At 57.6% G+C, this 16,411-nt stretch overlaps 1 protein-coding gene across 5 annotated transcripts in view; it reads left to right on the forward strand.

Moving 5' to 3' along the window:
- Window positions 1-215: 215 nt before the first annotated feature.
- FHOD1 (formin homology 2 domain containing 1) overlaps window positions 216-16,411 on the forward strand; it is an 82,525-nt gene continuing 66,329 nt past the window's right edge. For all 5 annotated transcript variants that reach the window (XM_073659698.1, XM_073659702.1, XM_073659700.1 and 2 more), the window contains exon 1: window positions 216-520. In XM_073659698.1, the coding sequence (XP_073515799.1) occupies window positions 356-520 (165 nt within the window). In that variant the 5' untranslated portion in view covers window positions 216-355. The remainder of the gene's footprint in view (window positions 521-16,411) is intronic.

Here is a 16,411-nt window from a genome sequence, read left to right on the forward strand (position 1 = left end):
TTGTGACATTCTCCTCAGCCTCTGTCCCTCTCTCTGTGACATTCTCCTCAGCCTCTGTCCCTCTCTCTGTGACATTCTCCTCAGCCTCTGTCCCTCTCTCTGTGACATTCTCCTCAGCCTCTCTGTCCCTCTCTCTGTGACATTCTCCTCAGCCTCTCTGTCCCTCTCTCTGTGACATTCTCCTCAGCGCCTGTCTCGCGCTCTGTCGCTCTTTATACCCGCAGTTCCCGCCCTCGGTGACGTCACGGCCCCGCCTCGGCTCCCGGTGAGAGCGGCGGCGCTGTCCTGCCGCCCGTGTGAGCAGTGACCGGGGAGCCGGGCGGAGGTCTGTCGGTCGGTCTCAGGCTCCGCCGCTATGGCGTCTGTCCAGTGCCGGGTGCAGTACCTGGATGACATGGATCCTTTCATCTGCACCAACTTCCCGGAGCCGCGGAGACCCCCGGTGTACAACTTCCCGGAGAGCGCCGTCCTGAGCGAGCATCTGCCGGCCCTGCACAAACTGCTGGAGGCCCCGCTGAAGGTACCGGGACCGGGGGGGAGGTCAGAGGTCACGGGGGTCGCACTGCAGTATTGGGGTTGAGTGTAAGCTCTGGGGTCACACTGCAGTATTGGGGGGGGGGGGGAGTGTAAGCTCTGGGGTCACACTGCAGTATTGGGGGGGGGAGTGTAAGCTCTGGGGTCACACTGCAGTATTGGGGGGGAGTGTAAGCTCTGGGGTCACACTGCAGTATTGGGGGGGAGTGTAAGCTCTGGGGTCACACTGCAGTATTGGGGGGGAGTGTAAGCTCTGGGGTCACACTGCAGTATTGGGGGGGAGTGTAAGCTCTGGGGTCACACTGCAGTATTGGGGGGGAGTGTAAGCTCTGGGGTCACACTGCAGTATTGGGGGGGGGGGAGTGTAAGCTCTGGGGTCACACTGCAGTATTGGGGGAGGAGTGTAAGCTCTGGGGTCACACTGCAGTATTGGGGGGGAGTGTAAGCTCTGGGGTCACACTGCAGTATTGGGGGGGGAGTGTAAGCTCTGGGGTCACACTGCAGTATTGGGGGGGAGTGTAAGCTCTGGGGTCACACTGCAGTATTGGGGGGGAGTGTAAGCTCTGGGGTCACACTGCAGTATTGGGGGGGAGTGTAAGCTCTGGGGTCACACTGCAGTATTGGGGGGGAGTGTAAGCTCTGGGGTCACACTGCAGTATTGGGGGGGAGTGTAAGCTCTGGGGTCACACTGCAGTATTGGGGGGGAGTGTAAGCTCTGGGGTCACACTGCAGTATTGGGGGGGAGTGTAAGCTCTGGGGTCACGCTGCAGTATTGGGGGGGAGTGTAAGCTCGGGTCACACTGCAGTATTGGGGGGGAGTGTAAGCTCGGGTCACACTGCAGTATTGGGGGGGGAGTGTAAGCTCTGGGGTCACACTGCAGTATTGGGGGGGAGTGTAAGCTCTGGGGTCACACTGCTGTATTGGGGGGGGAGTGTAAGCTCTGGGGTCACACTGCAGTATTGGGGGGGAGTGTAAGCTCGGGTCACACTGCAGTATTGGGGGGGGAGTGTAAGCTCTGGGGTCACACTGCAGTATTGGGGGGGAGTGTAAGCTCGGGTCACACTGCAGTATTGGGGGGGAGTGTAAGCTCGGGTCACACTGCAGTATTGGGGGGGGGGAGTGTAAGCTCGGGTCACACTGCAGTATTGGGGGGGAGTGTAAGCTCGGGTCACACTGCATTATTGGGGGGGAGTGTAAGCTCGGGTCACACTGCAGTATTGGGGGGGAGTGGAAGCTCTGGGGTCACACTGCAGTATTGGGGGGGAGTGGAAGCTCTGGGGTCACACTGCAGTATTGGGGGGGAGTGTAAGCTTGGGTCACACTGCAGTATTGGGGTTGAGTGTAAGCTCTGGGGTCACACTGCAGTATTGGGGGGGAGTGTAAGCTCTGGGGTCACACTGCAGTATTGGGGGGGGGAGTGTAAGCTCTGGGGTCACACTGCAGTATTGGGGGGGAGTGTAAGCTCTGGGGTCACACTGCAGTATTGGGGGGGGGGAGTGTAAGCTCTGGGGTCACACTGCAGTATTCGGGGGGAGTGTAAGCTCTGGGGTCACACTGCAGTATTCGGGGGGAGTGTAAGCTCTGGGGTCACACTGCAGTATTGGGGGGGAGTGTAAGCTCGGGTCACACTGCAGTATTGGGGGGGAGTGTAAGCTCTGGGGTCACACTGCAGTATTGGGGGGGAGTGTAAGCTCTGGGGTCACACTGCAGTATTGGGGGGGGAGTGTAAGCTCTGGGGTCACACTGCAGTATTGGGGGGGAGTGTAAGCTCGGGTCACACTGCAGTATTGGGGGGGGGAGTGTAAGCTCGGGTCACACTGCAGTATTGGGGGGGAGTGTAAGCTCTGGGGTCACACTGCAGTATTGGGGGGGAGTGTAAGCTCGGGTCACACTGCAGTATTGGGGGGGGAGTGTAAGCTCGGGTCACACTGCAGTATTGGGGGGGAGTGTAAGCTCGGGTCACACTGCAGTATTGGGGGGGGAGTGTAAGCTCTGGGGTCACACTGCAGTATTGGGGGGGAGTGTAAGCTCTGGGGTCACACTGCAGTATTGGGGGGGGAGTGTAAGCTCTGGGGTCACACTGCAGTATTGGGGGGGGAGTGTAAGCTCTGGGGTCACACTGCAGTATTGGGGGGGGAGTGTAAGCTCGGGTCACACTGCAGTATTGGGGGGGAGTGTAAGCTCGGGTCACACTGCAGTATTGGGGGGGGGAGTGTAAGCTCTGGGGTCACACTGCAGTATTGGGGGGGAGTGTAAGCTCGGGTCACACTGCAGTATTGGGGGGGGGAGTGTAAGCTCGGGTCACACTGCAGTATTGGGGGGGGGAGTGTAAGCTCGGGTCACACTGCAGTATTGGGGGGGGGAGTGTAAGCTCGGGTCACACTGCAGTATTGGGGGGGAGTGTAAGCTCGGGTCACACTGCATTATTGGGGGGGAGTGTAAGCTCGGGTCACACTGCAGTATTGGGGGGGAGTGTAAGCTCTGGGGTCACACTGCAGTATTGGGGGGGAGTGGAAGCTCTGGGGTCACACTGCAGTATTGGGGGGGAGTGTAAGCTTGGGTCACACTGCAGTATTGGGGGGGAGTGTAAGCTCGGGTCACACTGCAGTATTGGGGGGGAGTGTAAGCTCTGGGGTCACACTGCAGTATTGGGGGGGAGTGTAAGCTCTGGGGTCACACTGCAGTATTGGGGGGGAGTGTAAGCTCTGGGGTCACTGCAGTATTGGGGGGGAGTGTAAGTTCTGGGGTCACACTGCAGTATTGGGGGGGAGTGTAAGCTCTCGGGTCACTGCAGTATTGGGGGGAGTGTAAGCTCTGGGGTCACTGCAGTATTGGGGGGGTGCACGCTCTGGTGGTCACGTGCTTTGTGTCACATGATGATTTTTCTTCTTTCATCCATAGAGAGGTCACATGACTTCTGCTCGCGGCATCCGTTGACATCTGTGTACAGTCATTTTCCATCGGTCCTCAGCCGCCATACTTGTTGTCATCCACGTTGGCTGCTTGTTGTTCGCCTATCTCGTGTGTGACGCTGCCTCGGGTGCTATGCGTTTATATTGGGGGGGGGGGGCTGAGTAAAGCGATATCGATCACACCCCAATATTATATGCCACTTTCCTCGATCTTGTGGGTTATCGTGGCATTGCACTGCGGTGGTCGTGCCCCCCTTTGCTCCTCCTGGTTTCTGCCCCCTCCACGGCTATTTCTGGCTCTGCAAGTCACTGCTTGTAATGTTTTCCGCTGATGCCCCTTAGTGACCCTCCCGCCTGCAATCCCTATAATAATCCTCTGCTGCCGGGAAAGCCTCCTGTGCAGTGATCTGCAGGCCTAGCGTCCCTTCTCCCTGGAGGTCTCGGCCCCTGTCCTGTATGGGGTACAATAGAGGGGGTATATGGTGGTACGCCGGGGTATCCTGCGTCTCTGCCACAATGGCACAGAGGCTCCGGATCACGTGCCGTGTTGCAGGTTCTTGGTTTTGTGTCTTTTCTTGCAGTTGAATCCTCTCTAATCCGTCTCCTAGCTAATCCCGAGGAGGCGAGCAGCATGGCAGAGCCGGCTACTGCCAGGTGAAAGGGTTAAGCCTTGTGTCTGGGGCTACGACTTGATCACGCCCTTCTTCCATATAAGTGTCTATCCCAAATTTAGCTGAAGTAACTGTTGGCAGGCCTGGCTCAGTCTGCTGGCTCCCGGGAACATACCTCTCTCCATGACCCCTGTGATCGCGCCTCTCTGCCTTTACTTAAATCTTTCCTGGCTCATAAGTTGTATTAAAGTCTCCACGAAGACCAGACCCGCTTTCCCCAAGGCCCATTTGCCCGGAGATTCGCTTTCCCCGAGGTTTGCTTGCCCGGGGATCCTCTTTCCCCGAAATTTTGCTTGTCCGGGGATCTTCTTTCCCTGAGGTTTGCTTGCCTGGGGATCCGCTTTCCCTGAGGTTTGCTTGCCCGGGGATCCGCTTTCCCTGAGGTTTGCTTGCCCGGGGATCCGCTTTCCCTGAGGTTTGCTTGCCCGGGGATCCGCTTTCCCTGAGGTTTGCTTGCCCGGGGATCCGCTTTCCCTGAGGTTTGCTTGCCCGGAGATCCGCTTTCCCTGAGGTTTGCTTGCCCGGGGATCCGCTTTCCCTGAGGTTTGCTTGCCCGGGGATCCGCTTTCCCTGAGGTTTGCTTGCCCGGGGATCCGCTTTCCCCGAGGTTTGCTTGCCCGGGGATCCGCTTTCCCCGAGGTTTGCTTGCCCGGGGATCCGCTTTCCCCGAGGTTTGCTTGCCCGGGGATCTTCTTTCCCTGAGGTTTGCTTTCCCGGGGATCTTCTTTCCCCGAGGTTTGCTTTCCCGGGGATCTTCTTTCCCCGAGGTTTGCTTTCCTGGGGATCTTCTTTCCCCGAGGTTTGCTTGCCCGGGGATCTTCTTTCCCCGAGGTTTGCTTGCCCGGGGATCTTCTTTCCCCGAGGTTTGCTTGCCCGGGGATCTTCTTTCCCCGAGGTTTGCTTGCCCGGGGATCTTCTTTCCCCGAGGTTTGCTTGCCCGGGGATCTTCTTTCCCCGAGGTTTGCTTGCCCGGGGATCTTCTTTCCCCGAGGTTTGCTTGCCCGGGGATCTTCTTTCGCCGAGGTTTGCTTGCCCGGGGATCTTCTTTCCCCGAGGTTTGCTTGCCCGGGGATCTTCTTTCCCCGAGGTTTGCTTGCCCGGGGATCTTCTTTCCCCGAGGTTTGCTTGCCCGGGGATCTTCTTTCCCCGAGGTTTGCTTGCCCGGGGATCCGCTTTCCCCGAGGTTTGCTTGCCCGGGGATCCGCTTTCCCCGAGGTTTGCTTGCCCGGGGATCCACTCGCTTGCCCCAGGATCCGCTCGCTTTCCCTGGGGGTCCGTTTGTCCCGGGTTCCGCTCGCTTTCCCCGGGGGTCCGCTTGCCCCAGGGATCCGCTCGCTTTCCCCGGAGGTCCGCTTGCCCCAGGGATCTGCTCGCTTTCCCCGGGGGTCCGCTTGCCCCAGGGATCCGCTCGCTTTCCCCGGGGGTCCGCTTGCCCCAGGGATCCGCTCGCTTTCCCCGGGGGTCCGCTTGCCCCAGGGATCCGCTCGCTTTCCCCGGAGGTCCGCTTGCCCCAGGGATCTGCTCGCTTTCCCCGGGGGTCCGCTTGCCCCAGGGATCCGCTCGCTTTCCCCGGGGGTCCGCTTGCCCCAGGGATCCGCTCGCTTTCCCCGGGGGTCCGCTTGCCCCAGGGATCCGCTCGCTTTCCCCGGAGGTCCGCTTGCCCCAGGGATCCGCTCGCTTTCCCCGGGGGTCTGCTTGCCCCAGGGATCCGCTAGCTTTCCCTGAGGCCCCTTAGTGACGGGCCTGAGCTAGCTCTGAATACTGTCATCAGCAAAACAAATTTCTCTCCTGTCCTGAGCTTTTGTTACAGTGTGTCGGTCCTGCCTGTGTATTTTGTGGATTATTTGAAAAGACCTCATGCAGTTTGTTACCATTGTATCCAGTCTGTTCAATTCTCCTGAATTTTGCTTCTGACATGTTTAGATCACAGCTGGTTGTCTACAGTGGATACAATTGTAGCAAATCCTCAGCTACTGAGAATTATTAGGGATGTGCAAGTATTCCGCCTGTTGCTGTAAAAATAGTGTTACAGGACAGGAGATCACTTCCTGATTGTTCGGTGATCCCCACCGATCCCATGTCCGGGCTCCTTTTTATTTTGCTTGGGACAGGTGGAGATAGCCGGGCGCTGATTGATCGCTTGTCATTCATTATGTTTGCTGGTGTAAGAAGACCCCTGTTCATTGACTGCAAGCAGAGATTTATATCACAACAAAATTAAAACACAAAGGCCGCGATTCTGCAAATAATTTTTGCCAAAAGTCATGCAGAAAACTATTTGAAATGTAGATTCCCTAAAGTGACAGGCGATCTCTCTCCCAGTGTCAGGATGTGGTCGGAGGTCCTATATTACCGCTGTAACCTCTGTGAGGCCTCGGGTAAAGGGGTGAATGTTCACATTCAGTATACGGCTCGGAGGTATTGGGGGGCTGCTGTGCGTGTTTACCTAGCCCTGGCATCAGATTCCCCTTCGAAGACCAAGCTGCCCCAGTGATGGATTGCAGACCCTAACTCCATCTTGTTCTCATTAACATTGCCCTCATTATAAATCTGAGACCCCCGGGATCTGGTGATGCAAGAACGAGGCAGACCCCCAACTGCTGCTGTATTACAGGGTCTATCAGTGGTATCAGTCCAATTATTGTGAAACTACAACCCCCAGCATGCTCTGACATGTATGCTCTGTTAGCAGTGGCGTCTCGTCTTGTATGGTGGATCCCTTGGAGTAAGAACGAGTCCAGTTTCCGCACCATCTTGGGTTTCCTGGGGACATCATGTGATCCTGCAGTTAGCGCCATAGTACCCACCTCGGGGCACCGCGGCAGAACCTGTTTGGTCACACGTGTCGTGGACGGGTTTATGGTAATGTTTCTGGAGTAAAGGAAAGTTAGGAATGTGTGTAATGAGCGATGGCTGGGATTACTGAGTAACGTTCACTCACAGGCTCCGCACTGTAAATACATCGCCTACTTATTACTCCCCGGAGCCTTTGATGTTGCTTCACACCTGAAAAAAAATCACAAGCGAAAAGTAACGAAAAGTTCTGCAACTTTTTTAATCTACTTTTGTCTTTCGTTGCCATTTTCAAAATCTCTGCTTACTGATAGACCCGGGGTCTTCCGTGGGTGTAGTAGTACTCAAGACATCACAGGGTGCGGGTAAAACAGCGTGGCAATGCTTTATTGAACCACAAAATAGACAATAAACACATAGAACAGTCCCAGCAAATACCCAAGATGGTGCAACATTACACAGTCCTCACCTTTCCGCTGGCTTGTCTGGGATAGAACAGCTGCGACTTTGGGACTTCCAGGGCCAACTACCTCAACCAGTGGCCCCACGCTTCTGGCGGGCCCCCACAGAGAGAAGGTAGCGCCAAGCTTAGGAAGGCAGCAGTCCATCGAAGTACAAGGCCAGGAGACCCGAGGGTCCCACCATGGCCTCTCCGAAAGTTTCCATGGGGCCAGATGACCGGCTGGTCCAAATCTGGCTTCTCTGAATGTCTCGATGGGTTCCAGGCGATCGGAGGGTCCCACCTGGCGACCCCAAACACCATATCCATGAGCCCAGGTGACTTCATCGCCCCAACCTGGTCTCCCCAAATGTATCCATGGGCTCTCTGATGGTCAATGGAGCAGATCCGTATCTTTCCAGTCAGGGCCATATACCCGTAGACCGGAATCACGTAGAATCCAAATCTGTGTCTGTTTGGGTAAAGGCATGCTTCCAAGCTGATGGTCTCAAGAGAGTCTGATCTTTGATTCTCCTTGAAAAGTCTCCTTACAATTTCTCTCTCAAGTCTGACTGGTACAGAAGCATATATCCTTTTTTAAGCACACATCCACAGGTCAAGGGGTTAGGGAGGGCATTACTCACAGGGCTCAGGTCTCATTGTTTGAGCTAATCAATTTACATAGTTGGTATCGGAGGGGCTTTTGTAAATAAACATCATTGTTTCAGAATCAGAGAAGACAACATTCAGGGTTATACAAATACTGTTCTGTCCTTCTTGACCAGCCACAGAAATGCTCAAGTCAACACAAACACAATAGTGTATTTCTCTTGGATTAACAAATCTAAACATCTGGCTGATTAAGATTATAGGCTGTTTTGTCACAAATGGGATCGCTCACATTTACATGCAGAGGCTGAAAACTCCCCCACCCGAAAATAACAAGCTATCACTTATCCACAATTGCTGATGGCTGGGGTACCATCCGCTGCGATTCCAGTGCAAACATGGGGTCTGCTGTCAGTGATGTGACTAGTTTTGGGGGCAGGTGGATGTCTCCATGCTCTCATACGATGAGTGTGCAGCATGCGGCGGACCCTCCTCTCTGCAGTGCTTGATCACTCGTGTCCTGGGCCGCAGCTCCATCCTCCTGTCGATCTCAGTGCAGCCTGTGATAGTAGAAAGCCGTTAATGCGTCTGCTGTATATTTCCCCGGCTGTCATGTGACTGTCACTGACTGTCCGTCTTATCTGTCAGCTGCTTCCGCCCTGACGTGGGCCTGGCCATTATGGGATGACGGCATTAGCTTTTTGCAGGATTTTGCTGCGCAGAATGAATTGTTTTGTGCTGCTGCATCGTTATTGATCTGCACTTGCTCCGATCCTGCCGTAGACGTCTGATAGCCCACGGGTTGTGTCTGGTGTTACAGTTGATTGGGGCAATGCAGCGACACGGGTCGTGCCGTCAAAGATCGGTGTATACAACGGCAATATTACATACACCACTATACCGCACGGACTGGGACAAGTCTGGTTCCCACTTTTTGCGACTTGCTTGTCGCGCTTGCTGCACCTGGCAGGTTGCAATGTGACCCCGTTCACTTGCATTAATCTGTGGCTTATATCGGGGGCAAAATCGCCCTGTAACCCCTCCCTGAATGGAGCTGAGCTGCAATACCACTCACAGCCTGTGGAGGGATGTGGCGCTGTGTTTACGGGAAAAAAAATATGTCATGTTTTCTCGTCTTGGACAACTCCTTTAGTCATTGCTACTCTCTCTAATATACTTTGTTTCATTTGTTTTGTCCAGTCTGACCATTATTTACATTGCCCCCGATACTTCTTCTCCCAGCTGAGGGTTTGTTACAATGTATCAGTCTAGACCCTACTGTGTGAAGGGATTAGCCTGCACTCCAGACTGATACAATGTAACAACCCATCAGCATGAATGGGATTCTCTAATTGCCGGATTATCAGATATTCTGTATTACTGGATGTATATGAATCCTTCCTGGAGTGTAATCGGCACCTTCTCTCCCAGGTGCCGGATTATCAGACTCTGTACTATACACGTCTGTATTTTGGTGTTGCATTGTGGGATTGTTCTCTGGAGCTGCCGGCTCCTTGTAGCTGGTGTTGGGTCTTCCTCGTCCCCGGGGGGGCTCTGCAGGAGGTCACCACTCACTTCCTATTGTGACTGTAGCACATCCTGCTCCGCGGCCGCTCGTAACATTTTCCTAATTTCTGCCGGATGATTTGTTTGTTTTCTCTGCTTCTTGCGTAATCTCCTCCGAGATTGGAACTTATTTCGGTGATTTTTCTTTTTCCGCACCTCTTCTTCTCAACCAAACACCATTGTTATTACATCAGCGGGGCATGCTGGGAGTTGTAGTTTCACCCGTATCTGTGGAGCCATGGGTTGCAGGTCCGCTGGCTTTATCTCTTGGGTATTCAGAGGTAAAGACCTCTGCTGTCCCATGTGTCCGGTGGATGCAAACATTTACTATGCGGGTCCGTAGTGCCAGCCTTGTTCTGCAGGTGGAGACCAGTCACTGAATGACCAATAGTCCAGCATTTCCAGTAATCCGGCATGTTGGCCCCCATTACTCCCGGCGTCACTTGTGCAAAATCTTCAGTGCGGTCCTCAACTAACCCAGGTGTTTTAATAGTAATAGTCTTTTCATATGGTGCAAAGGACTTTTGGGGCCCCTCTAGTCTCCAGGTCCCGGGTGCGATTGCATTGCAACCCCCTGCTTGCTGCCTGTTCCTCCATCGCCTGCCATTACCTGAGTCCTGCAGGATGTGGTCACGTCCGTCTGATGACACATCTGCTGCTTTTATATCTATGTGCAGAGGTTTTGAAGTGTTATTTTGCCACATCACCATCTGGTGATTTCATAATCCGCGTTGCTCACTTTGCAGATGATTAAAGCAATTACTTCATTGTCAAATAGAAAGCGGCAAAAGACGCAATGACGGCGCTGCAGACCTCCTCCGCTACCGCACTGGACTAGTACCCCCAAAATTTCCTGACAGTGCAAGTCATTAAAATATATTAAACTTCCCAATATCTATACAGAGGGTCACCAAAAACCCCTCCTTGTTAATTGTGATGTTCGGTGCCAGTCTCTGCGGCCTCAGTTGTATGCCACCTGAAGACATGATGTCATAGAATCATAGAATCATAGAATGGTAGAGTTGGAAGGGACCTCCTGGGTCATCTGGTCCAACCCCCTGCTAAAAGCAGGATTCACTAGATCATCTCAGACAGATGTCTGTCCAGCCTCTGTTTGAAGATGTCCATTGAAGGGGAACTCACCACCTCTCGTGGCAGCCTGTTCCACTCATTAATCACCCTAACTGTCAAAAAGTTTTTTCTAATATCTAATCTGTGTCTCCTCCCATTTAGTTTCATCCCATTGCTTCTAGTCTTTCCTTGTGCAAATGAGAATAAAGATGATCCTTCTACAATGTGACAGCCCTTGACATATTTGTAGACAGCTATTAAGTCTCCTCTCAGTCTTCTTTTTTGCAAGCTAAACATTCCCAAATCCTGCAACCTGTCGCCCTGTGTTGACCCCTGTAAAGTTGAAAAGTGGATACATCCTATTTTTATTTCACAAAATCTTAACAGTTTAGGAATCCCCCTTTAAGCACTCTGCAGCTGCACTTTCTGTAAGGTTTGTAAGAGCCGCATTGTCCTGGCCGGGGGAGATTATCGTGCCCTGTTGTTCCTGGGCCTCCGCGCTATCTGCTCCTTCACACGCGTGATTGCTCCCATACACAGAACTTATCATGGCAGGTTCACAGCTCATGATACTGCAGTGCCCATGGCTCAACGCTTTATGGCTGGAGCTGCTGCAAACGTTACCAGTATGACATGGTAATCACCCAGAGAATAGATCCTTGACGTGCTAATCATGGGGTCTAAACCCAAAGCAGTAATAACACACCCCATTTATTGTCTACATGGACCTGTTCTTCCTGAGCTCCTTGGCTCATGAATGGAATACCAGAAGTGCAGTGTAAACCGACACTTTTCAGTATGAGAGCGGTTTCTCCTACAGAAGGGTGTGTAAGAAGCTGGAGGGCAACAATCGCTATTAATAAAATGACCTTTGTTGATGATACAGGTGACATCGGTCGGCCCCAGGAGTGTTATATGTTTGTGTTTCTTAGAAATCGGGGGTAGTTAAGGGATGCAGTCCTTGGAGTTTACCTGACCTCCTTTCTGTCACAATCTTGGGCATGTCTGCCTTTATTATGGTCTTAAGTCTCAGACAAGGTTACAAGGATGTGCTGTTCCTCCATCACGGATTTGAAATTATTGTGTTTTCTTCACTTAAGCTTCTTGAGTTTCGCAGAAACGTTTTGTAAGCGAACATCCCGACCGTAGCAAAGGCGCCCCGACATGAAGCGATTGCCGATGAGCAACGATCGTGGGCGCCCGGGGCGGACCGACCGACCCCGCGCGAGAGAGGGGGCGCCCGGGGCGGACCGACCGACTGACCCCGCGCGAGAGAGGGGGCGCCCGGGGCGGACCGACCGACTGACCCCGCGCGAGAGAGGGGGCGCCCGGGGCGGACCGACCGACTGACCCCGCGCGAGAGAGGGGGCGCCCGGGGCGGACCGACCGACTGACCCCGCGCGAGAGAGGGGGCGCCCGGGGCGGACCGACCGACTGACCCCGCGTGAGAGAGGGGGCGCCCGGGGCGGACCGACCGACCCCGCGCGAGAGAGGGGGCGCCCGGGGCGGACCGACCGACTGACCCCGCGTGAGAGAGGGGGCGCCCGGGGCGGACCGACCGACCCCGCGCGAGAGAGGGGGCGCCCGGGGCGGACCGACCGACCCCGCGCGAGAGAGGGGGCGCCCGGACCGACCGACCCCGCGCGAGAGAGGGGGTGCCCGGGGCGGACCGACCGACCCCCCGCGCGAGAGAGGGGGCGCCCGGGGCGGACCGACCCCCCGCGCGAGAGAGGGGGCGCCCGGGGCGGACCGACCGACCCCCCGCGCGAGAGAGGGGGCGCCCGGGGCGGACCGACCGACCCCCCCGCGCGAGAGAGGGGGCGCCCGGGGCGGACCGACCGACCCCCCCGCGCGAGAGAGGGGGCGCCCGGGGCGGACCGACCGACCCCCCGCGCGAGAGAGGGGGCGCCCGGGGCGGACCGACCGACCCCCCGCGCGAGAGAGGGGGCGCCCGGGGCGGACCGACCGACCCCCCGCGCGAGAGAGGGGGCGCCCGGGGCGGACCGACCGACCCCCCGCGCGAGAGAGGGGGCGCCCGGGGCGGACCGACCGACCCCCCGCGCGAGAGAGGGGGCGCCCGGGGCGGACCGACCGACCCCCCGCGCGAGAGAGGGGGCGCCCGGGGCGGACCGACCGACCCCCCGCGCGAGAGAGGGGGCGCCCGGGGCGGACCGACCGACCCCCCGCGCGAGAGAGGGGGCGCCCGGGGCGGACCGACCGACCCCCCGCGCGAGAGAGGGGGCGCCCGGGGCGGACCGACCGACCCCCCGCGCGAGAGAGGGGGCGCCCGGGGCGGACCGACCGACCCCCCGCGCGAGAGAGGGGGCGCCCGGGGCGGACCGACCGACCCCCCGCGCGAGAGAGGGGGCGCCCGGGGCGGACCGACCGACCCCCCGCGCGAGAGAGGGGGCGCCCGGGGCGGACCGACCGACCCCCCGCGCGAGAGAGGGGGCGCCCGGGGCGGACCGACCGACCCCCCGCGCGAGAGAGGGGGCGCCCGGGGCGGACCGACCGACCGACCCCCCGCGCGAGAGAGGGGGCGCCCGGGGCGGACCGACCGACCGACCCCCCGCGCGAGAGAGGGGGCGCCCGGGGCGGACCGACCGACCGACCCCCCGCGCGAGAGAGGGGGCGCCCGGGGCGGACCGACCGACCCCCCGCGCGAGAGAGGGGGCGCCCGGGGCGGACCGACCGACCCCCCGCGCGAGAGAGGGGGCGCCCGGGGCGGACCGACCGACCCCCCGCGCGAGAGAGGGGGCGCCCGGGGCGGACCGACCCCCCGCGCGAGAGAGGGGGCGCCCGGGGCGGACCGACCGACCCCCCGCGCGAGAGAGGGGGCGCCCGGACCGACCCCCCGCGCGAGAGAGGGGGCGCCCGGACCGACCCCCCGCGCGAGAGAGGGGGCGCCCGGGGCGGACCGACCGACCCCCCGCGCGAGAGAGGGGGCGCCCGGGGCGGACCGACCGACCGACCCCCCGCGCGAGAGAGGGGGCGCCCGGGGCGGACCGACCGACCGACCCCCCGCGCGAGAGAGGGGGCGCCCGGGGCGGACCGACCGACCCCCCGCGCGAGAGAGGGGGCGCCCGGACCGACCCCCCGCGCGAGAGAGGGGGCGCCCGGGGCGGACCGACCGACCCCCCGCGCGAGAGAGGGGGCGCCCGGGGCGGACCGACCGACCGACCCCCCGCGCGAGAGAGGGGGCGCCCGGGGCGGACCGACCGACCCCCCGCGCGAGAGAGGGGGCGCCCGGACCGACCCCCCGCGCGAGAGAGGGGGCGCCCGGACCGACCCCCCGCGCGAGAGAGGGGGCGCCCCGACCGACCCCCCGCGCGAGAGAGGGGGCGCCCGGGGCGGACCGACCGACCCCCCGCGCGAGAGAGGGGGCGCCCGGGGCGGACCGACCGACCCCCCGCGCGAGAGAGGGGGCGCCCGGACCGACCGACCCCCCGCGCGAGAGAGGGGGCGCCCGGACCGACCGACCCCCCGCGCGAGAGAGGGGGCGCACCGACCGACCCCCCGCGCGGACCGACCGACCCCCGTGAGCTGATCACCTTGTTACCTTTTATCTGATACAATGTAACAGTCGGAGTCCGGCTGCCACTCACAGACTGGTTGTACTTTTTTTTAGGTTTTCCGCCTGTTTCCATTCCCTGACAGCCAGCAGTGGTTGTGGATCCTCCGCACTTCTCTGCCGCACATATATTTCTGCATTTTCCGGTGTGGCGGACGTTCCCATCGCCCGTACCTCAGATATGTCACCAGACTGGTCCTCTTCTGATCGCCCAGAAATGGAGAGCACGGCTACATTTTAACCCTTTAGTAGCAGAGGAACCTGATCGCGGCTCACTAGGAAGCCAAATAGTTACTGATCCACCATAGCTGGCCTCTAGGAGCGATGTGCAGGGTGACGTCCCCGCCCGCTCTCTGATTTCGTGCCCTGTAGACTTTCATTACAAGGTGTGTAACCCAACATCCCGCTAACAATGGTGATGAGATCGCCCGCAGCGGGTACCGGATTGTTCCTGGTGGAGGTCAGGGGTCGTGTTTGCCCCCCCCCCCCTGCTGACAACCTGCTGCTCCTGGGTCTGTTTTGTTGTCGCTCAGAACCATTGACGTCATGTGTCGCTTCTGTCTCTAGAAACCCCACGTACAATGTTATCAGGATGGCGGCTCTAGGGGCACAAGTCTATGCACCCAGCTGTGTACAATTGTGGGGTGCCTTTTAGGGATCCCCCCGCAGTGATCCAACATAGTCTCTGCCTTGTTGAGCTGCACAGCAGTGTAAAGCATGGAGGCCCAGATGTCCTTCTTTTATAACAATAAGCCATTATACAACTTTTTTTTTTTCTCTTTTCTTCCTGTTTGGGTAAATCCTGAACATCCCCTTCTTTAAGTAGAAAGCACAATCCTAGTTGTACATTTTATCTTTTCCCTTCGCTGAAAGCAAGCCGAGATCTTGAAAATGATGACTTGAAACAACTGAGGTTTTCTCTACTACTTGATGACTCCTTTTAAGCTGTTCTCTGCCGCGGTGATTTCTGTGGTTGTGAAGGACGTCATCCGTTTTCTACAGTGGTCTCTTAGGAACGTGTTGTTGTTTTGGTCAGAGCGCCCCCCTCCTCCTTTCCCCGGAGCATGTGAAGCCGGACCCGGTGCCTCCTCTCCGGCGCATTAGTCATCGGCCTGTTTGCAGCATCGCTCGCTCGCTCTGGCCGCCACATCTGTTACGGGTTATGTTCCCCCTGAAGTTCCCATTTTTAGTTGCTCTCTGGCACATACTGAGCTTTTCGAGCAGAGTCTGGCATCTGGGTTTTGAGGATGGGGTCCCTGGCACGGGGACGTGGTTGGGAAATCGCTGCAAGAAGTCTTGACATGATCCTGGCGGGGAAGACGATGGCTCTGCAGCGCTGATAACGTCTCGCCACCCCCTACCCAAAATCCTAAAAAGTCCATTTCTTAGCATTTCTTTTTTTTTCTTCTAGTCCAGCAACCAATCTGACCGCTCCACAAGAGTAGTCACCCAGCTTCTCCAGGCTCCTGAATGGCACTATTACCTTGTATTACCTCTCCCTCCAATTTGTTAGATTTGCTTTTCAGGAGCTTAAGAAAGTTGGGTGGCATTCATCATCAGTCGTCATCCAGCTTCTCTATCACATAGTTCATCATATGATGGGTCAGTACCTGGGACTGTCCACAGACGTCTGCTTGCGCTGTAATTACTGGGGGCGGTGAGGACCGCCGTAGATAAAACCTTTCCATTGATGAGTCCTCTAATCTGTATGGGGGTCTCCAAATCAGCCGATCATCAGCCAACGCTCGTTCTACAGGGGATCAGACCGTTTATGCCGACGCTAAACCCTTGTTATCGGCAGCACATCGCCGCCTGTAAGTGGGGAATGTGCTAGCGACAATGTGGTGTATGGAGGCAGAAAACGAGGTCTGGTCAATCTGTATATAACTGATCGCCGCTCGTTAACGGGCTGAGAGTGGCCCATCTAAAGGTTCTGTAAATTACCCTGACGGATGACATCGGGGAGGTATCAGACAGGTAAGTCCGGTCATCCATCCTTTTGTTTTCAGAGAAGATCTGGAGAAGGAGTGACGGAGGGGGGATCTGGAGAAGGAGTGACGGAGGGGGGATCTGGAGAAGGAGTGACGGAGGGGGGATCTGGAGAAGGAGTGACGGAGGGGGGATCTGGAGAAGGAGTGACGGAGGGGGGATCTGGAGAAGGAGTGACGGAGGGGGGATCTGGAGAAGGAGTGACGGAGGGGGGATCTGGAGAAGGAGTGACGGAGGGGGGATCTGAAGAAGGAG

The sequence above is a fragment of the Phyllobates terribilis genome, unplaced genomic scaffold, assembly GCF_046119375.1.
Source record: "Phyllobates terribilis strain yellow unplaced genomic scaffold, ASM4611937v1 Scaffold_14__1_contigs__length_39327217, whole genome shotgun sequence".
In the NCBI taxonomy this organism is placed as follows: Eukaryota; Metazoa; Chordata; class Amphibia; order Anura; family Dendrobatidae; genus Phyllobates; species Phyllobates terribilis.